Source organism: Haliotis cracherodii, unplaced genomic scaffold (genome assembly GCF_022045235.1).
Source record: "Haliotis cracherodii isolate W230 unplaced genomic scaffold, xgHalCrac1.p SCAF_2, whole genome shotgun sequence".
NCBI classification, from domain to species: Eukaryota; Metazoa; Mollusca; class Gastropoda; order Lepetellida; family Haliotidae; genus Haliotis; species Haliotis cracherodii.
In genome coordinates, this window is record NW_027266275.1 from 21,096,644 (window position 1) to 21,119,572 (window position 22,929).

The window sequence follows — 22,929 nt, forward strand, 5'->3', positions numbered from 1 at the left end:
TTCATGACATTTGGCTGGGTACAGATAAGAGCTGTATATTCTTTTCAGAAATGGAGAAGTAAATGCTTTGTACTTGTTTGTGGGGATTTATAAGGAAGAGAAGATTCTTTTCTCACTTTTGGTTGAGGCCTTTTCCCTCTCATCCCTGCTAGAATTGGTCAATCTATGTTGGTCGTAAGAGGCAATGAAATGGATTGGTTGGCCAGGCTTAGAGAATTGGTTGATGCATGTCATCATATCCCAATTGCGTGAATAGAAGCTTGTGACATCAATCACATCTGGTCCAGACTCGATTATTTACAGGCTGGCTTCCGAAAGCAGGAATATTGCTGAGTGCGCATTAAACTTGTGATGTTATAGTACAGGTGATCTGAAATCATACACAGCTTAAATTGTAATAAAGATATCATTCTAACTATATTATCATCAAGTACTATCCGACTTCTACATGCCACACAGAGATCCTGTGAAGTTGCTGCTATGGCAAATGTTACAAGCTTACTCCTTCTTCTTGCCAGGCTGTGATCTATCCCTTCCGGATCAGCTGTGAAGGGTTTGTGTTCGGGAAGACACCCCAGGACACCAAGAACAAACAAGCAGTTGAAGAGTGAGTTGGTCCATTCAAACATTGACAAGATGTCTAGGGCATTTTCAATGTTGAGCTGTGATACATGCAGATGTGATAGCTAGAAGTCTGATGTGTTAACTTGTCTCAGAACAACTCCCTTGCAAAGTGGAACCTAGTGTTCAGACCACTGGCTATATGTAGTGGAACCCTGTTAATCTGGACAGTAATATTTCATAAAAGTATGGTAGGGAATGTGACCAAAATAAGAGATTCTCATTGTGTAGATTTATGATGATCTGAGTGAAGTTTGACTTCATTATACTGTAAGATCAAGTTGTCAGTAGATTAGAGTGCTGTTTCCAATCAGTTCATTTTGATGGAGATGATATGAAACAACATATCTACAGTAGGATGATTTGTATCCAGGATTTCCTCCCTTCTGACTGAAGACAGAGTGCCACTGGTGTCAAAGCTCATCAGTGCTCTCAACCAGTTCGGACAACCAGAAATGCTTTTTAAGGTAAGTCCAAATCAAACTGATTCGGAAAACTGATGATTCAGTTCTGCAAACCATAGAATTAACAAGTGTAGATGTTTCCCTGTTGCAGGACAGGAAAACAGACATGAGCAAGCTGCTTCATTCCAGCAAGACCTGGAATTAACGAGTGTTCTATGTACACTACTGCCTAGAAGTTCATTCCCCTTACACGCATGGGCAACGCGTTACGCAACCAGTGTGCATCGGGTTGGTCACGCGTGTGATACCCGTGTGCAACGCGTTGCACACGGGTGTGCACCCCGTCCGCCACTCGTGTGCAACGCGTGACACACTCATTAGAGGGGGAACAAACTTTTGACCAAAGGAGGACCCGTCTTAAGCTGAACCTGGAGGTGGTAACAAGGAGAGAAAATTTTGTTATCCTGACGAAAAATGATAATGCACATGTATTTCCTAATGTCTCCTTTCTTTATGTGATTTTGTGGGAATAACATGAATACTGTTGTGATCAAATAGATGTGTTTTGTTTTATACGACCATTGCTTCTAAATCCGATGGTGTTATGAGAATACATGGTCCTGGAACATGTTATTGCAATTGAAATGCTTTTATTGTGATTTGACATTAACCGTCTGTAGTACGACTTTCAGTGATAATATGTATGAGGTTTGGCGGCGCATTGTTTTTATTGGACCCTAATTACTTTATGATGACTTGGACTCTTTATCACAGCTCCATAGCCGTGAGGCTGGAAAAGAGCAGCATGTAATTAATGAGGGTGGGTTATATCATTGAGGATACACTTGAGGGAGAGAATACTAATTACCGTACTACAGGAAGAGACCTGTAGACGTAAGCGCGGGGTTGTGTTTTAGCTGGCCGTTCGATAATGGCCGCCAGGAGAAGTGAGCTTTGACTGCGTCATCTAAAATAAATAATAAGATACAGCAGTGTTATTTTCACGGTCTGTTGAATAAACTCCCAGTGCAACGGTCAATGTATCTTCTACTTGATCCTTGATACATCATTTTGGCATTCACAATATATAGTATTTCAACGTACAAAAGAGCACTGATCTAATGCAATTCCGCGGGAGTAGTTGTTACCTGTGCATTACTGTATTTTCTCAGTGAGTACCCAGATGATACAGCAGAAATCTAGACTTGTTCGCGACCTGTGCTCGCCATTCGTAAGCGCATTTTTATTGAAAGTAGAAGGACATATGGTCACACTGATCAACAAAAATGAAATACAGTTTTTGAAATGTAGGTATATTTGTGGGGAGCATCGGTAATGGTGATGCAGTTTTGATAAGTCACTTGCTTGGTAATTGTGCGATCTTCGTGTACACTATTTTGACTTGCAACACAAAGTAAATATTTCATCTGCACATTGCTTATTTTACCGTGTGTATATGTTTACATTCAAAATGTAAACAGATTTCACTAAGGAAATGTATTAAACGACTAAATATTCAGTTTATTTTACAAATTAACTGAAAAATATGTCCATCTTTATTAATATGATAACGAATTCCAAATATTTGTTTATGTTTAATATCATCACCAAGTACAGTTCTGTATTGTTTGGCTTCTTTTCTTAGCATAATTAATATATTGTGATGTGTTTAAGCTCTTTTGGTCGTCTTTATCATTTTTAGTCAGTCGGTTAAATAAATGAATGGATTATTCAGTCAATTTGTAAAATGACTGAAATATTTAGATATTTAATAAATTGCCTGAGTGAATCATATTTTACACATTGACTGTAACATTTACACGCTTACAAAGAAAATACTTGTGAAAACAACGTCTATCGCGCATCGAAAAACTTCCCAACCAAACGGAAAGGAACAAGAATGATTCTGTTCAAAGCTGCAGCGAATGAATGAAAACAAAATGCAAATATCATTAGTACAACCTACCAAAGTTATAATGTATCCGGGAATATCAACATAAAGGAACAATATCCATTGCGTCTGCAGCAGTACAAAAATACTTATTCGATGTCAAATGTCTATGTGAGAATCAAATACTTTAATAATAATTATTTGGAAACAATATTTGGAATATATATGAAATATATTAAAATATTTAAATATATCGTTTTTAAACGTTATTTAAATGTATAGAATATTATAACCCGTGTCTGTTTCTTAACTGATCACTTAGTTTGTTTCAATTGTTTCACATAGGTGCCAAGTTAGCTTAGAAAGCCCACGTGACAACTATTTTTATAATGTCCACGGTTCTTAAAAACATACATTGAGTTAGATAACAATGAACAACCAGTCAGTGTATTATCGGTTACCCTTTGAACAAAGTATGTTGTTTTTACATCTGTACTTCACGCCATGATATGAGTGTATTCCCTAGGTTTAGTAACCCTACCTTCACATGTAAACACTTACTTTTGACATATCCACTGTGCAAGATAACAGTAATTAATCAATCAACGTATTTCCTGTTGATCCTTTGATGTCTGGGAATGATCAGTTGATTTACAAAAAAGTAAATCAACTGATCATACATCTCTTGCTGGGCTGCCACGTGCATAATTCACATTCCACCTCACTTCAAACCTGGATTTAGATTAAATAATTACCCCAGGAAGACCAAATTTGAACCTTTATCCGGTAATCTGAGTGGTGCTACAACTGAGTATACATAATATAAATTCATTAACTGAGCAGCATGTGAATTACGACAAATACAGAAGTGTAGGGTTATACCAGAAAATGTGGATGACAACAAGGGAGTAGTAATTGTATCATCCACGCAATCCGAAATCCGCAAATGCTTTCACTCAGGGATACTTTTTTTATTATCAAACTGTAACAATCAGGGGTATTTCCAAATAACGACATCCGATGAGCTTTCGCCGTTATTTGTCTGTTTGTTTAGGCTGAAGAAATTAATTACCATGCGCCCTTTGTTGAAATCTTCATAGATCACGGGTAACCAATCAGTTTTCAAAAATGCGTAAGTTTATTTAGCTGTCCTTGCAGACTGGTAGCCCAGTCTCTTGTCCCGCTCGGTTGCGTTAACGAGCAAATTGACTCACGGCAGCTAGTAAGCCCAAGCGGAAATCCAAAGGTCGTATTACCTGAAGAATCAACCTTCATTTGCGAAATATCTACTGCTCTTAAAATCAATATTTCTCCCAATACTAAAATTCAGAACTTTCTAACCAAGGATTACCAGTTGAAACTGGTCGATGGCTGAACATTCCCAGGGAAGACAGCCAGTGTCCACTCTGTGGTTCTATCGCTGTGGGAGATGAATTGCATTATTCATTCCGATGTGAAGCTTTACACCAACGGCGATATGAACTCTTAAATAAGCAATATATTAAGTTTCCAAACATTTAAGAAAATTATGACCACTAACAGTGTAAGAAATCTAAAAGGCCTATCTAAATTCCTTAACAATGTGTACAATACAATTGGTAAATTGTATTAGTATCCACGTATCGTATTTTTATTATTTTTGTTAAATTGTACATAATAAAAATTGTAGATAATTGTATGTCATGTTATTCTAAGAATAAATGAGTTTGAGTTCGACACCCGAGAAGAAGCCAGAGATTAGTGCTCCCTTTTGAATAGTTTACAATCATGTGTTTTAGAGTTAGCTGTGTTGGCTTAAACGTATTTTTATTTCAAAAGAAATCTGGATCGGTAAACAAGCAAAACTTGCTTATGTAATACCTCTCCAGGTAACAACTTAACAACAGCTGGATATATATATATAAGAGAGTGATGAACATAAACATACAAAATGCACAAATGAAATACACGAAGCCAGTACACTGAAGCAAGTGGTGTCTGTGAAATAAGGTAATGCAGTTTTCCTTTACTACATGCATAAAATTAAGCTACTCAAACCTTTTGCTTTTGACAATGATGTCATGAACTGATTTAAGAAGAGTCATGTTTGTAGAACTGCTTAACTACTGCCATGTAATATCATGTTTAGACCATACCCATGTGTGTAGAAATACACAGTGTTTCTGATATTATCGTATTTTTTAACAGTTATAGAAAAAGTGAATTGCATCTTCAAGGTGATATCCACAAGTGCAGTCTGGTATGTCTGATACATGTCGTCTAAACTTATCAGCGTTTAAGTCACTGCAGCCGAGCCTAAGGCGACAGTGGACAATTTGGTATGATCTATGAAAATATTTGAAGTCAAAATTATTAATAATTGCATCAGAACGATTAATTAAGGATTTGATTTCTTTTAATGAGCGAGCATTAGTTACTTCATCGGATAGAGGGTTCCGCAGGTTGATCATATCCAGAAGAAATGATAATAAGAATAGGTCTGTGTTCTACATTTGATTGTTTGTATGTTGAATCTTTTTCTAAGGTTATATTTGCTGTTATCAGAGAATTGAATATACACTTTTCAAATATTTTGGCTAAGCAACTTGTGAGTGCTACAGGTCTATGATTTGGGCATTCATGTTCATCGCTGACACTGACACCGCATCAGCCCGGCAGTGGACTTGACACAGTTATTTGCGCACTGATTATATAACTCCTACAGACAGGTGGGGTGGTTGTTCAAAGCGAAACGGACGACCCCGTCTGTTATCTAATAAATGCTGTGCGGCGCCTTTGATCTTGCCTCCAACCATACACCTTATAGTAGTAAACGACGATCAGGATGGCCTGGAAATAAACACAATTCTGTCTGCCCAGTGTATCCACAATTAACTAGAATGCTTCATATCTACAAATATATATATAGAAAATTGCATCAGTGTGGTTTATCATGTACAATGCATTCTTACGCTTAGTGAGGCAGACTGAAATTGAACATTAGGATAACGTCAGCAGGGATAAAAGAGGTCATACCAAAGAACTTTATTTACTAGTGGAAAAATCAGACATTCCGATCAACCACTACAAGCCCCGGCCGGATCTCAAGGTTGACCAGGTGTTTGCACTTCTTTATTTAATCATTACGCTTTTTTACCCTAATAGTATAAGTGCTTCCCCGTGTGCGAGATAGGCTAAAGTCGGAAAGCGCACGTTAAATCTCCGAGGTACCTATCTACCAGAACTTTATTTGCTGTTCTGGTCATACATAAATATATGTAAGTTACGTACATGGGGAGGCTAGATTATTTACAGCTTACAGCAATATAGTGCAAATATTATGTTCAATAAAAGAAAACGTTGATAGATCTATAACACACGTTTTGTACTTTTAAACAAACTGTGGACTTTTAAGACATTTTCGCTTATTGTAATAACATCTAGCTAACCAATCATGTCTATCTATGAAATCTACAAGCATAGTTGCTGTCAAACCTAAAAAACATATACAGGGAGGTAAGTTTTGACTTGCAAGCACCTTAAGGTGAGTTTACTTTTAAACTGTCAAAAGCTATTGTCCCTTCAATACTAGTATAAGTCTGGAAGCTGTCTCTCGGACTGTTATGAGTTATGATGTATTTTATGATATACATGTAACTGGGGAATGTTCAAATTAGTTACTGTCATTTAATCCAACGTTCTAACTGTCAACTGTCTCAACAGGATCATAGGTTTGGTTATATATCTCCTCCCTGTCTCTATGTCTTAAGTTGGTAATCGGTAACTGCGGTCCAAATGTATCAACTTATTCATTTATTGTTGCAAACTTGACTGATTTAAACATATCTTATTGATCATGAACTACTCAGTCAGTCAAGCACCTGTATCAGAAATGTAAAACCAGCCATGTTTCATGTAGTCCCAATATCACTGAAAAATGCCGATGTAACGTGACATATAAATTTACTCACAGACAATATATTTTTCGTGAGAGTGAAGCACAATTTTATTAAAGTTTTATTAACAATTTCATAAACTATAATAATATTAATATTAAAATTCATCATCACTTGCCAAGTTTATGAAAATGTCCCCATTTGGGAGATGTCACATATAAACAAGGATTCGAACTAAATTTGATCGTCTTTGACACTGAGGTTTATCCCCACTTTGCCAGCAAACTGCAGAAGATTAACAGTGAGTGAGTGAGCATCGTTTCTATGTTTATACAAGAAAAGATGTCATGCCAAAAACGCTCACAGTAGTTAGTGAGTAAACTCACGACCTGTCATGACCTGGTTGAGTGACTTCCTCCAATCAACACGAAAGGATTACCCACAGAGAAAGAAAGGATTAAAGTCACCCATAAATCTTCTCCTAACGTAGTACTCCAACTTCTAAATGCCTCTCAAAGAAGGATTAAAATCCTAAAGATATCCTATCTACGTGGTATAGGTAGTCACAGCCTCTAATAATAAACTGTTACGTTTGGTATCCCCAGCAATACTCACCATGGTCATTGGGCAAATGTAAAAATCACAAACCCTAACGAGATTCTGTCAACATGGTCACACCCGGTGATTGTGAAGATCTCAAATTTTATCAACTGTCAGACAGCATGGATGTTCATATTCATTTACAACATCCTCTTATAATTAGTATAAAAGTGTCCCACACAAAACCTTCTTTTATTTATTCTTTCAAAATACAACACAGAAAGTGGGGTGTGGGGAAATGGGACATATTCCTACGTGAAATAATGAGACATTAGTAGTGGTGACGGCTATATCATAATTGTACTGTCTAAAGCATAAATTTGGCGAACGAAAAACGTTATATTTGCAATCAAATGGAATGACTCCTGTGGGCAAATGAATATGTTCGCAATCCACAAACAATCATTTTATTAATGGCGAACATTTACCAACCCGCGACAATCGTGTCAACACGGGGGTTCCCCTAGCAATAAACTCGCATCTAAATTCACTACTGTTCTACTGTCGGCTAGCCACAATGGCTAGACTGGACCCTAGTGGAATGGTTCATGCCATAAAAGTCTAGCAACCGAACACTAATTAAGATGGGCCGACCTTGTATTTACGGTCTGGTGAGCACAGCTCAATGGCCGCTCATTAACTCAAATTTCACATCTCCCTGTTTTGTTTTATCTCACTATTCATTTGATAAATTTGTCAACTTCAACTGGAACCCGGTCCCGTGTTACACGCGTGGCACACGCGTGTGCAACGGGTTGCACACGCGACGCACACCCGTTGCACACCCGTGTCCAACGGGTGCTCACCCCGTGTGCAACCCGTTGAGCACCCGTTTCACATGCGTGTTACACGCGTTCTCAACGCGTGTTAGGGGAATGAACTTTTAGGCAGTAGTGTATCTCTGTTGCAGGACTGGGCGACAGACATGAGCAAGCTGCTTCATTCCAGCAAGATATGGAATTAAGGAGTGTTCTATGTTTCCCTGTTGCAGGATTGGGCGACAGACATGAGCAAGCTGCTTCATTCCAGCAAGATATGGAATTAAGGAGTGTTCTATGTTTCCCTGTTGCAGGACTGGGCAACAGACATGAGCAAGCTACTTCATTCCAGCAAGATGTAGAATTAACGAGTGTTCTATGTTTCCCTGTTGCAGGACTGGGCGACAGACATGAGCAAGCTGCTTCAATCCAGCAAGAAGACGAAGGAGAAGATCCTGGAGATGTACCAGGAAATGTATGAAGGTCTGATTGAACACAAGACCGTAGGGTCATCACTGGAACCCTCTGGAACACAGCTGTCTATACTGACCGGCACAGGATCGGTCGGTTTCGGGGAGTACCGCAAGAAGTTTGCTGATGTATGTCAATACAGTTGCTAGTTAGGCTAGTTATTTCAAGCTGAAAAACTAAAAATTAGTGTTTCTCAGGCCATTTTGAAACATTGATGCAACTTGCAGGTTCCGAAGTTGTGTTTTCATTAAAACTATTCAAACTGTTCAACGTCCATTTGACAACTGTTACCTCTCTTTGTTTTTTAAATCATGTAATGCTAGGACGCCTCATCTATGATCTCCCTGTAGAGCCCAGGCAAGTGTTTTTGACACTTTGACCAGTCATGTCAAGGGTCATGATGACCAGACGTCATCAAGTTCATAGCTTGAAGAAATGTGTTAAAACATTATTTCAGGAAATATTTACTGTATGTCAATATAACTTTGTACAAGTCCTTTCGGCCATGATCCAAAAAGATTTTGAGTGACCTATGTATAAGGTCAAGGTCACAGAGAAGATCATTCATAAAGTATGTTTGCCATTTTCACTTCAGAATTTGTTTCAATCTTAAGAATGTAGTAGTTATATTGTTGGAATACGTCACTGTGGTCACTTCACTGTTTGGTCACTGTGAGTAAGTTGAAGTGAGTAGACATTTTTTCATTGTCATGGTGAATTCCACTTGGGGACTTCATAATTGGTTTATCTCCTGGAAAGCCTTTTGGAATGTTTGTGAGTGAGTGAGTGAGTATGGTTTTATGCCGCTTTTAGCAATATTCCAGCAATATCACGGCGGGGGTCACCAGAAATGGGCTTCATACATTGTACCCATGTCGGGTATCAAACCCGGGTCTTCGGCGTGACGAGCGAACGCTTTAACCACTAGGCTACCCGATCGCCCCTTGGAATGTTTTTGAGATACCTGTCACTGATATTAAAGAAGGTTATAGCCAATCTCAAGGTCAAACACTTTCATGTGCATTATTTTTGTGAAAACTAAAGAAGGACGACTGGTCAATGAAATTTAGTTATTTAATGTGCTGTAATTGTTATTTTCAGAAATTCAAGAAAGAAATGGACACTCACTTTGGGAAGGAAGGAAGCAAACTGGTTAGCATGAGCTATAAGGTGAGTGTGTTAGTTTGACTGACCAATCAGCAGTTGGTTCCATATTCTCAGAAAAGGTCTTTAATTTCAGTAATCTCTTGTTACAGGAATTTGGGAAAATCGTGAAAACATTTAATGATGAGTTTGACAAGTTGAAGGAAGGACGTGGCGCGATGCTGAACCCCCCAACCACACTGAGGCTGTACTGCCAGTGGATGTCCGACTTCAACCCCAACAGAGAGAGCCGGGACCTCGAGATCCCAGGTGGGAGCACAATATTCCGTGAAACCTAATTAATCGGGACATTTCCATTACCAGTTAAATCTTTTGGGATAAATGGCTGGCTGGATAATACACTGTAGATACACCCTGCAGGCATCCTGCTTGAAACTAAGGGATTATGATACGATTGTTAAATCTGTTGCAGAATCATAAAGAACTTTCAGAATAACCCAAACTGAGTAAACACTTCCTCTGAGTGTCTGAACTTGTTACATCTCCCCTCCAAAGGCAGGGGAGACATATTGTTTTTGGCGTTGGCATTGGCGCCGGCAACTGCGCCGACATCGGCGTCAGGGTTCCCATCCTATTCTGAGCCATAAATTGAAAATCTGTTCAACATTTCTCTTCGAAATTGTACATATGCATTGGTCATCAGCTTAACTTGTGTCTTTTGCTTTTTTTAAATATTTCTAAATTTTTGTTTGTTACGTTCCCATGGAAACAATTGGGACTTAATCTTAAACAGTTCTAGGCTTCATTTCTGAGCCATAACACTCAAACTAATGAATATTTTTGCATGAAACCACATGCTCAACTATTGCCTTTTCATATTTTTACATATATATTTTTAATTTGTTGTGTTTCCATGGAAACAATTTGGACTCAAAGTCTCAAACAAGCAACGTTTCCCGCTCAAATTCCACAGCTGTATGAAACCATTATCTTTCCCGGCTATAATTTGCTGGTATTGTTTTTCGGACTTGCAATCACATTTACAGTAACAAAATGTATTTAAAAGAAAGAGGATGGAGGCATTTTTTTAAGGATATTGAGCTAACCATTGTCTACTGGGTGTCTGATTATCTGCAGAACAGATCTCCTGCATGTCAGCATGTGATCCTGTAGGGGTTTCAGTGCAGCTGCTAGCATGGAGGATGTGAGGATATGGAGGAGCATGACAGTTTGTTGGGAGTTTGAACTTCTGGTGATATGTGTAGTTGACCAGAAATTGCCAAAACCAGAGACATGGCAGGAAAGGGACTGTGGCTATGCATGATGCTGTCATTGCGTCACTGTCAGTGTTCAGCTTGATCTGACCGCCTCCGTGTGCTAGTGGTAGAGCGTCCGCCCGGAGTGAGGTTCGATCCCCGGCCGTGTCATACCTAAAGACGTTAAAAGATGGTTCTTGTTGTTACCCTGTCTGGCGCTTGGCATTAAGGGGCTAAAACAAGGACTGGTAGGCTCGGAGTTAAACATGTTAAACTGCGACATGGTATCTCAGTGGGCTAGCACTATAAATCGGCATCAGTTCGGACTAGTACAAGCAGCCATACACACACACACGTGCATGCACGTCTCTATATAAGTGCAATAATCTTGGACGCAACTTTAAACCCAATTTCACCTCACCTCACCTCACCTCACCTCACCTCACCTTGATCTGCCTCACCCATGATAGATTCAAGCTTCCCATGGCTGACCTGATATTCTCTGTGTTGCAGGCCAATATGACGGACTGTCCAAACCACTGCCAGAATACCATGTCAAGGTGGCAGGATTTGATGAACGAGTGAGTACCAAGCTGAATACGTCTGCTTCTCTAATCTCTCTGATGTGAGGTAAATGTGTAGATGATACAGGTTACTCCTCTCTGAGGACTGTTACAGCATTGCCTCATCAGGTTCAATTACCCCCTGGATAGAGTGTCTACCCGAGGAGCGGAAGGTCCGAGGTTTGGTCCCCTACTCGCGTCATACCAAAAGAACTTTAAAGATGGTACTTGTTTTCACCCTGCCTTACACTGACATTGAGGGGATAAAACAGGGACTTTTCGCCTTGGAGTCCAAGGTTGTTGAAAATGTTTAACCCCTATGGTGTTTAACTCTACAGGTTCTGGTGATGTCTTCAATTCGTAAACCAAAGAGGATCACGATCCGAGGTAACGATGAGAAGGACTATCATTACCTGGTGAAGGGAGGGGAAGATCTCCGCCAGGACCAGAGAATAGAGCAGCTGTTTGTTATCATGAACAAAGTGATGGCCAAGGACCCCGCATGTAGACAGCGCAAACTGAAGCTCAAGACCTACCAGGTCATTCCCATGACACCAAGGTAGGTCATAATGTTGAACATATGTCGTAATGTCGCATATTTTTCATAAAGAGACACATTTGCTGTGTTGAATCTCTATGTTTTAGCATTATTTTTATAGCTAACAGGCTCTCATATTAGATTGTTTTGTATTTCATTCCAAAATTGTGACATTTTCTAAATTTGATTCAGGCTGTCGGGGAGCCTAGTGGTTAAAGCATTCGCTCATCACGCTGAAGACCTGGGTTCGATTCCCTACATGGGTACAATGTGTGAAGCCCATTTCTGGTGTCCCCCGCCGTGATATTGCTGGAAAATCGCTTAAAGTGGCGTAAAACCAAAGTCACTCACTCACTCACTCTAAATGGGATATTACAGGCATCCCATATTTGTAAAAGAGATGATGAAACGCGTATTGGTTGGCCACTAAGTCCGCTGAGTATGAATATAACATAACCTAGGACGTACTCTCACCTGGCTGATAAGTGTCATTGTACACCCTACTCTTGTGTCGATGCTCAGACTGTTAACTAATGGTTTGCTGGCTCCAGGTTTAAGTTTACGATCAGATTTGCTTTCCACCATTTCATTCTCAGCAGCAAATCAATTCTAAATATATACATTAAAGATACTGTATACTGACTTGAATAAATATCTTTGCTGTCAAAACTTGAATTTGAGACCGCCTCTGTGGTCTAGTGGTAGAGCGCCCGCCTGGAGAGCGGAAGGTCTGGGCTTCGATCCCGTGCCACGTCATACCAAAAGACGTTAAAAGATGTTTGGCGCTCGATATCAAAGGGCTAAAACAAGGACTGGCCGGCTCGGAGTCAGTATACTGTGTTTGACGGGGGTATTTATGTTAAACTGCGGCATGGTACCTCAGTGTGCTAGGACTATAAATCGGCATCAGTCCGGACTAGTACAAGCAGCCACACACACACACACACACACACACACACACACATGCACGTCGCTATGTAAGTGCAATAATCTTGGACGCAACGTTAAACCCAATTTCACCTCACCTCACCTTGAATCTGACTTTTGGATTTTATCTTATTTATTGTTTCTGTTGTCTCCCACCGTAATATTCCTGGAATGTTTCTAAAAGTGGTGTAAGACCATACTCACTTTCTCTGCAACATATCGGCTGCAGGTGCTGACTGAAGGACGGTGGTAGTTTAAGATGCTGATTTACTATGTTACAGTTTGCTTTGTTGGTACATAAAACATATACACCATTCACTCGCTCCTTCTTGTCATGCTGTGTAACAGAGTGGGTCTCATACTCACTCCCTCTTGTCATGCTGTGTAACAGAGTTGGTCTCATACTCTCTCCCTCTTGTCATGCTGTGTAACAGAGTGGGCCTCATACTCACTCCTTCTTGTCATGCTGTGTAACAGAGTGGGTCTCATACTCTCTCCCTCTTGTCATGCTGAGTAACAGAGTGGGTCTCATACTCACTCCCTCTTGTCATGCTGTGTAACAGAGTGGGTCTCATACTCTCTCCCTCTTGTCATGCTGTGTAACAGAGTGGGTCTCATACTCACTCCCTCATGTCATGCTGTGTAACAGAGTGGGTCTCATACTCACTCCCTCTTGTCATGCTGTGTAACAGAGTGGGTCTCATACTCACTCCCTCTTGTCATGCTGAGTAACAGAGTGGGTCTCATACTCACTCCCTCTTGTCATGCTGTGTAACAGAGTGGGTCTCATACTCTCTCCCTCTTGTCATGCTGTGTAACAGAGTGGGTCTCATACTCTCTCCCTCTTGTCATGCTGTGTAACAGAGTGGGTCTCATACTCTCTCCCTCTTGTCATGCTGTGTAACAGAGTGGGTCTCATCGAGTGGATGAACAACACCTGCCCTCTGAAGGATTTCTTGCTGGATGCTCTCACTGATGAGGAGAAGTTTATTAACTCTGGGTAAGTCATTCCTTCTCATATGTCGCATTAATGAAATACATTAAGTCATTTGCCTGGTACCAACCCTATTTCTAAACCATTTATTAATTGTACACATATGAAATATACTTGGTCTGAACTTTTTGTAAAATATTGTGCAATATATGGATTCTGATAATGTAAAATTTGTTGTGGAAAATAAAGTAAGAAAGGTAGAAAATAAATTTTCAAATGCCAAATATTTTTGCTAAACATATTAATTAAACAAAACACATTTTTAGGAATTTTTTGCCATACTAAATACATATTATTTAAAATTTCAATCCTTAACTGTCAAACTTTATATATAACCGACTAATACATAATAAATGACCCCTGAGTGCTGTTGGGGTCTTGTATTAAATGAGAATTAAGTTGACTTTTGAGAATGTAGGTAATTGGTGTCAAACTTTTTATTAACCGACTAATACATAATAAATGACCCCTGAGTGCTGTTGGGGTCTTGTATTAAGTGAGAATTAAGAGGACCTTTGAGAATGTAGGTAATTGTGAAGATTACTCTGTGAGCGTATGACTACAACTTCTATATACAAGTCCGATGTCCATGTTTTGAGCTAATTGCTTCTCTCATCAGGCAAATTACTATCTTAGCATAATCGTAGCAGTGAAATTGTTGGAGTTCTTTAGGACTGTTCACTTCACTCACTATCTCACCGTTTCAGTGAGGGGCCAAGAAAAGTACACGAGCGCTGGACAGGTAAGTTTTTTGATCCCAAGAAGGGCGTGGCTGGGATGTACTCTCAGGTGTACATGAAGTACAACAAGACGGAGACGGAGCGAGAGTTTAGACTGAAGGAAAGCAAAGTCCCCTGGGGTCTCTCCAGGTGAGGATATTATGTCCTATACATTTTAGGATAAAATGATAAATTATAATTGTCTGAGGCAATTAACCCCCAATAATATTCCCCCTCTTTTCTTCTTTAAGACAATACAAAGTTTTAACTCTGATCCCTGTATTTTTCCCAAAAAAATTGGAAGGTATTTCAAGTCATTGCCATAGCGATTGTTTTTATTTTCACCCCTAAATCAACAATTATATTGTCAAATTGGATATGGGATATTGGATACAGTATACTGTAGGAGTTTAGTGTTGCCATATATGTACTATTATTATCTGATCTTACTTGACCTAACAGAATTTACAGACTGCTGTAGATTCTCCAAGTTTATCACAGATATGACCTTATGCTTCTGTTTCTACCTTTTACTTTGAATACCATGTCATGTTCTTTGTACTGTCCAGACGTGCATTCCATCAGATGAGCACATCGCCTGAAGCCTTCCATGTCCTGAGATGTGGACTGGCGACGTCCCATGCCGTCATCAGCATCTGTCAGTACATCCTCGGCATCGGTGACCGACATCTCTCCAACTTCATGGTCAATCTTAAAACTGGTCACATGGTGGGGATTGACTTTGGCCATGCATTTGGCTCAGCGACACAGGTTAGTATCTGAATTTTTGTATCATTTGCTTTTCACGCATATACAGATATCTTCCCGAGGTAGGGGGCACGGGTGGCCAAGTCGTCTAAGTCGCCGCGATTTGCTGTGTAGAGTTCGTCCCTTGGGCACGCCAGGAACCTATGATTGTGGGTTCGAATCCCAGTTCGCCCGATTATGTTTCTAGGTTTGTCAGCACCATACCCGTGCTCATGGGTTTCACCGAAGTGGTGAACGTCTGAAACCTACATCAAACAACATGGATTTCAACATGCAGATTTCGGTCAACCGCAGAATTTGCCAAACATCGATATCGACAGATTATGAGCAAATCTTTTCATGATTTTAATCAAGATGCTCAAGTGATTTGATGCACTTTGCAGGGTAAGACCAGTTTTATTACAATATTGATCTTGATTATCGGTCAGATCATCTTGAGTGGGTGACGCCTTTTTGTTTGAAGCAAATGCAAGTGAAATGAGAGATGGAATTTGGTGGTGCTACGATCAAGCCTGGAAATTTGAGCCAATTGATCAATCAATTGTCACTTCTCATATCACTTGCATTTGCTTCAAACAAAACAAAATCAAGACAATGTGATCGATAATCAAAATCTACATTGTCATAAAATGGGTCTTACTTCACGAAGTGCATCAAATCATGTGAGCACCTTGATTAACAACATGAGAAAACATCTGTTGACTCCAAGCTGATAGTACCCATGCTATGCAACTCTTGCAAATCGACCATGTGGTGTGTGTATTGTGTTGTTATGAGGTGTCTATTGTGTTGTTATGAGGTGTCTATTGTGTTAATATGAGGTGTCTATTGTGTTGTTATGAGGTGTCTATTGTGTTGTTATGAGGTGTCTATTTTGTTGTTATGAGGTGTGTATTGTTATGAGGTCTCTATTGTGTTGTTACTAGCTGTGTCTATTGTGTTGTTATGAGGTCTCTATTGTGTTGTTATGAGGTGTCTATTGTGTTGTTATGAGGTGTCTATTGTGTTGTTATGAGGTGTCTATTGTGTTGTTACTAGCTGTGTGCATTGTGTTGTCATGAGGTGTGTATTGTAATGAGGTCTCTATTGTGTTGTTATGAGGTGTCTATTGTGTTAATATGAGGTGTCTATTGTGTTGTTATGAGGTGTCTATTGTGTTGTTATTAGCTGTGTGCATTGTGTTGTCATGAGGTGTGTATTGTTATGAGGTGTCTATTGTGTTGTTATGAGGTGTCTAATGTGTTAATATGAGGTGTCTATTGTGTTGTTATGAAGTGTCTATTGTGTTGTTATGAGGTCTCTATTGTGTTGTTATGAGGTGTCTATTGTGTTAATATGAGGTGTCTATTGTGTTGTTAGTTGCTGTGTGTATTGTTGTTATTAGCTGTGTGTAATGTGTTGTAGTTCCTGCCAGTACCTGAGCTGATGCCGTTTCGACTGACCCGCCAGATTGTGAACGTCATGCTGCCGCTGCAGGTGAAGGGTCTGCTGGAGAACACCATGGTCCATGTCCTCCGCGCCCTCCGCAACGACTATGACCTCCTCCTCAGCACCATGGATGTCTTCGTCAAGGAGCCATCAGTGGACTGGATGGTGAGATTTGAATATTCAGATAGTTTAAACAAATACTTGCATTAAAATTTTACATGTTTCTTTGCCGTCTTTTGCCTTGAAATATGAAGAAATAAGAACATTTGGCTATCTGTATTTTTGTGTGTTTCAGCAATTTGCTGAGAAACAAGTTCAGGCAGGAATGAAAACGGAAGGTATAGTTTATCATTATCAGACTGGAGATTGAATGCATGAATGTTTGATTTGAGTCAGCAATATCCCCTTCTATTTGAGGCCGTTTAGGAAATAATCAAATCTGGGCCAGACAAGCCAGTGACAGAAAGCATGAGCAACATGCTATGCCATTGGGGTTTGATGACATGCAGTCAGACACCATGCAGTCAAACACCATGCAGTCAGACGACATGCAAACAGACATGCTGTCAGCAACCAATCCTCTCTAGTCGACACAATATGAGACTCTGGGGACCTATTCATCCCTGAAATCCATACACTTTGGATTTCACACTGGTATACATATACAAAAGTTGAAAATTATTTGTAGAAGGTATTATTTCCTGTCCCAAGTGAAACAAAAAGCCTGTTCAAAACAATTTTGTTTGAAGTGAGGTTGTCTGTCTCCAGATGCTGATGTGGATGCAGCTTGGTACCCAAAGCAGAAGATTCGGTTTGCTCAGCAGAAACTAAGGGGAGACAACCCATGCTTCATTACCAGGTAGGTTAATTGTTTATTGTTCCTTCAATGGACCTGATTTTGGTATCCCACACATTCCAGTATACACTATGTGAACAGTTACCAGTAGTCCTGTGTCTCTGCTGTGTGTTATGCTTCAAACTGCCCTCGACTCTATAGCTGAAGACAGCAGTTAACACGGGAATAGTGTGTGTTCTGGTCTGTGGGTCTTCTTGTGATTCTAACTGTTACTAAGTATGTGACACAGGATACACTGTCCTTATTAAATAGCCTTCATTCTGTGGCAGACGCGGTGAACAAAAATGACCTGCAAGAGACATGGTAATTGGGGGATGTTGACTTTGTATACGTATTGAGATGTCACATAGACTTGAGGTTGACAGTAACCATGTAGCCTTGTCACATGATCACCAAATGGCATGTAGAAGTTTTTGGAGGATAAAGTTGAGTGTTAAGTGCATGTTCCCAATGTTCCACTACGTATACCATCTGAAGCAACCCTTAAAACCAATTCTTTCCTCATCATTTGTATGTACAACCTCAAGGACCTCAGAACTCTCTTTATTTAAAACACTGTATGTCAATGAACTGGTGCAATTTGCTTTCTTGTTTTTGTTATGTTTGGATTTACCATGGAAATGAGTTGGACTGTGACCATTGAAAGAGCAGATACAAAAATGATGTAAATTTGACCTTATCCTGACTGATAGTTTTTGCTTATCTCGTCTCATGTTCGAAATGTAGTGGAAACTTCATGGAGAACAGAGAAAAAACAGCTCACCCCGAACGCACCCCTGAGCCATGCATATGCACTGGAAGCATGTGACTAATCCGGTAGACTCGTCACTCTCTTATTTTTGCTCCAACTGAGTAGTTTAAAAAATGTTTTCCTGGACTAATCTTAGTCATCATCTCAAAATTATCCGTTTTTCGTAAAAGCATTTGCTTGGAATACAATCTTCTGACATCTGTCTATCATATCTAATGATTATTATTTTAATTTGGCTTAAATTTTTATATAGATTTGGACTTAGAGTTTACGTTTTAAAGTTTATGCCAGCCATGAAGAGAAAGAAGTGTGAGGCAACACGTGCACCTTCTTCTACCATCTGATATTATTGAAGAGATGTTGATCCCCCTTGATCACAGAGTAAGGCTTTGCCTACATTAAAGTCTTCTCAGGTCAACAGAAAGGTCGACACTCTTAATAAGAGTTTATCTAGACCCAAGAATCTCTGACTGCTACAGGCCTTGGCAAATAAGAACAATACGTCTTCCTCTTCATCTAAGTCACCTTCAACTTCATGAGAGCATTTCTTCAAGGTTATTACCTCCAGGATTATCACGATTATCACCCCTCCATCTGGGCAGACTACAAGTTCATGACCTGGATCACAGACAGACTTACCATCTCTTCACCAGACAGAGGTTCATCCCTTTCTGATACTCATTGTATCCAAGGTGACGATATCAACACTCTGAACATTCTGCCGATCACACCTATTTCACAAATGGCAAAGAACTTGAATGGTATTTTTGCCAAGGCTACAAGAACTCCTGCATTCCACCCCAGGAAATTTCCCTTGCATGGCATGATGCCTTTCCTATGGATGCTGGAAATAGACAAGGACTACACTCTGATGTCAGATTCAAAGAGCAAGACTTACAGAGTAGACGTAAGAAGCTGGCTAAACTAGATACCATCACTAGACGGTCTTCTTTCAGCCTTGACGTTTCATGATATGTCAATGAAGCAGAGCTTAAGAACCCACAGACCGACACAGAGAGAATGCTTCTGTCAGCAATGGTCAGTCAGAAGAAATATCAAGAATTCATCTCAGACCATATCAGCTGAGCTTCTGCAGGACTTCCTCTACGGGAATTCCGCTACGCGAGAAGCGGGGGATATAGTATTCACGACCGTCCGTACGTCCCACCTGTTCGTTGCCGCGATATCTCAAGAACTAAACACTGGATTGTTTTCATATTTGGAACTATGGTGTATATACAGACTCCGCAGACACCAATCGGTTTTGGTGACCTTGACCCCATTTTCAAGGTCACAGCAGGCAAATCTGCTTTTGGAGTCGGAAAACGGTGTTGCCGCAATATCTCAAGAACCTAGCTGGATTGTCTTCATATTTGGTACTAAGGTATATATACAGGCGGGGGACATTTCGTCACTTTGTGACAAATACTTGTTGTATCCCCATTGTGTGGAGTAATGCTCATTACATCAATCACTGAATTGTCTGGTCCAGATTCGATTATTTACAGGGTCCAGATTCGATTATTATAGACCGCTGTCATACAGCGGGAATATTGCTGAGTGGCTTTTTAAACAACAAACAAACAAAATCATTTCACCAAGGAGGAGGTATCCCACATGCTTATAAGAAGAACCAAGAAGATTATCAAGATCCCATGGGGTTATATGAACAGATCTTTGTCTGAATTACATACTTGGTGGAACCCACCACCTACTGTTGGATTCAAGCAATATGTATGAGTCGGATGAGATAAAATATCATTTATACTTATCCCGACTCATACGCTAAGTAGCCCACCCAGTCGTCCCCTCTTCCACCTCATACATGTTTTGGACGTAGGAAAGAGGATGAGAGAGTGACAAGTCTTCTGGATTGGTCACATGCTTCCTGTGTGCATGCGCAGCTCAGGGGTGTGTTCAGGTGAGCTGGGTTTTTTTTCTGTTCAGGAAGTTTCCACTACTTTTTTCGCAAATGAGATGAGTTAGGCAATAAGTATGAGTCAGGATAACTAAATAGTAAACTAGTCCTTGGGCCATTGTGTTTTTGACATTTATGTCAATTCACTGTGTTGAGATTTCATTGAATTTGAATATCTGTCTTACAACTTTATGATAGGATCTCAGATTGTCCTACATCAGTGAAACACCCCATGCATAAAACTTTTCCCTAAAAGTCAATAACAGTACTGAACCAAGGGAAGCTTTTTTTCCAAACTCAAAACTATATGAACACTACATATAATCATTATTTTCAATTTAAAACCACCTCTGTCCTGCATGACTGGCTTCATGTTCTAACGGGGCGGTCGGGTAGCCTAGTCGTTAAAGCATTAGCTCGTCACGCCGAAGACCCGGGTTCCATTCCCTACATGGGTACAATGTGTGAAGCCCATTGCTGGTGTCCCCCGCCGTGATATTGCTGGAATATTGCTAAAAGCGCCGTAAAACCATACTCACTCACTCATGTTCTAACGATGAAAACAGTTACTGAATGTTCACTGACAATATCTGAACCAATATTATGAAATATTTATATACACTTGCTCATGAAATTTAAAATAAACAAGAACCATCAAGAAGATATACGGATTGTTGAACACTATTTATGTATGATTAAGTGTAAAGTAAAGCTATTGTGTCTCGTCCATCTGTTATCGTGGTGGCTGATTCAACAGGAAGTCTTTTCCTAAAATCAATGACAAATCTGGTGCAGCTGTTTCACAGCTGTTCTGTGTAAATCAATAGACTACATGCAGCACAATGTAAAACTCGGATTCAGGGGACATTGTGTAGTGTTTGAGGCATCGGAATGTTGTTGAGGTTAAATTGAAATCAGAACTAAAATGTAGTTGGGGAAATTCCATATTCAAAACATGTTTTATTAGTTTCTGAATAGAAATTTCATATGATGGACATTTGTGGCAGATTTGGGGCCAAATATCGGCCTCTGAGCTGGTCTTGTCTGGTAGGGTATTATCACACACACAATATTGCGTAACATACATAATATAGTTGAGAATGGGTGCAAATGACATGCACCAATGGATGCAAAAGAGTATTCATAAGAAGAAAAACGTACAACTTTATGGATAACAACTTCTGGTTTATTGCATATAGTGACGTTTCGATGCAGATTTTTACACTGGAGTGACAACAACCAAGTGATGAGAGGTATATGTTACCATTGTTGTCTATTTTAATCTGATTCTTTTCACACCATGTCATGCATATAGATCTCTCATCACTTGCTTGTTGTCACTCCAGCTTGATAACGGTGTAAGAATCTACATCCAACGTCGCTATATGCAATAATCCAGGAGTCCATAAAGTCATAGGTTTTCCTCACTTATTTGCCAACTTCTAGAATGCCTATCAAACAGTTAAAGTGTATTCATGTTTGAATCATTGAAGTTGATTAAGTTGTATGAACATCAAGTTTGGAGATTCTGTGTCAGAGGTTCTGCTGTAAGTTGTGTTTCGAACAAGGAAATCTGCCATCACATTATATTTATGTCTTGGTAGACACCCTGGGACCTACATTTTCCTACCATGGACCCCAAACATTGTTAATGAGACTATAGAGATGTGTCCAGATAGTTCCTTGATTTAGACATATGGAAAGACATCAGTTCATTGGGAAGGATGTGCATGAAAACACTGAAACTGCTTGAAACTTTGTATATATAATCCCTTCAATAGTGTCCTTAAAATATTAACAGAATTCTGATATTCAAACATTGCCACCATTGCGGCCATGTTGACAAAGTCAGTATGACCCGTTCCTTTATCATCAATGTAATCAACTTTACAGAATGCGGATGTCAGGGGTGTTCAATTAGTATGCCCAACTTGCCTCACCTGTGAACTAAAGTGTAAATATATAGGGAAAATACATATTTAGTTGCCTTAGGGCAAGTACAACAATTTTTGGTGTTAACTTTGAAACTTTGCAAGTCGATTTTTAAAGTTTATTTCAAGGGCACGTGGGGACATTTGATATTTGAACACCCCTGGATATGCAAAACGATGTGTACTGTTTTTATGTAACAGATAATTTAACCTTAATATATCCCTGTGGTTGTTATGGTAACCATCTTGAAAGTATGATTTTAGTCCTCTAAGCTAAACAAAATATAAATATGAGCTTTTGTCTCCGTCTTCCGTCCGTAAATGTTTGTTGCCAATATTATTTTGAATGTATTGAGCATCTTGATTACATTTGTATATTAATTACTTTGCATATTGTTTATATGAAGTATTTTATCATCAAATGAGTGAGTGAGTTAAGATTTAACGTCACATCGGCAGTATTTCAGCCATATCGTGACTTTATCATCAAAATAACTTTGAATATATATGGAGAGATGTGCTATGACAACACCAAAGGTTTGGGGCGTTGGAAACA

At 39.6% G+C, this 22,929-nt stretch overlaps 1 protein-coding gene across 1 annotated transcript in view; it reads left to right on the forward strand.

Moving 5' to 3' along the window:
• LOC139467508 (DNA-dependent protein kinase catalytic subunit-like) overlaps nucleotides 1–22,929 on the forward strand; it is a 118,076-nt gene that overhangs the window by 93,360 nt on the left and 1,787 nt on the right. The window contains exons 85-97 of the mRNA XM_071249045.1: nucleotides 519–607; nucleotides 995–1,088; nucleotides 8,545–8,748; nucleotides 9,722–9,790; nucleotides 9,877–10,033; nucleotides 11,494–11,561; nucleotides 11,882–12,102; nucleotides 13,916–14,008; nucleotides 14,710–14,871; nucleotides 15,291–15,492; nucleotides 16,894–17,082; nucleotides 17,213–17,255; nucleotides 17,686–17,776. Coding sequence (XP_071105146.1) covers nucleotides 519–607; nucleotides 995–1,088; nucleotides 8,545–8,748; nucleotides 9,722–9,790; nucleotides 9,877–10,033; nucleotides 11,494–11,561; nucleotides 11,882–12,102; nucleotides 13,916–14,008; nucleotides 14,710–14,871; nucleotides 15,291–15,492; nucleotides 16,894–17,082; nucleotides 17,213–17,255; nucleotides 17,686–17,776 — 1,682 coding nt within the window. The remainder of the gene's footprint in view (nucleotides 1–518; nucleotides 608–994; nucleotides 1,089–8,544; nucleotides 8,749–9,721; nucleotides 9,791–9,876; nucleotides 10,034–11,493; nucleotides 11,562–11,881; nucleotides 12,103–13,915; nucleotides 14,009–14,709; nucleotides 14,872–15,290; nucleotides 15,493–16,893; nucleotides 17,083–17,212; nucleotides 17,256–17,685; nucleotides 17,777–22,929) is intronic.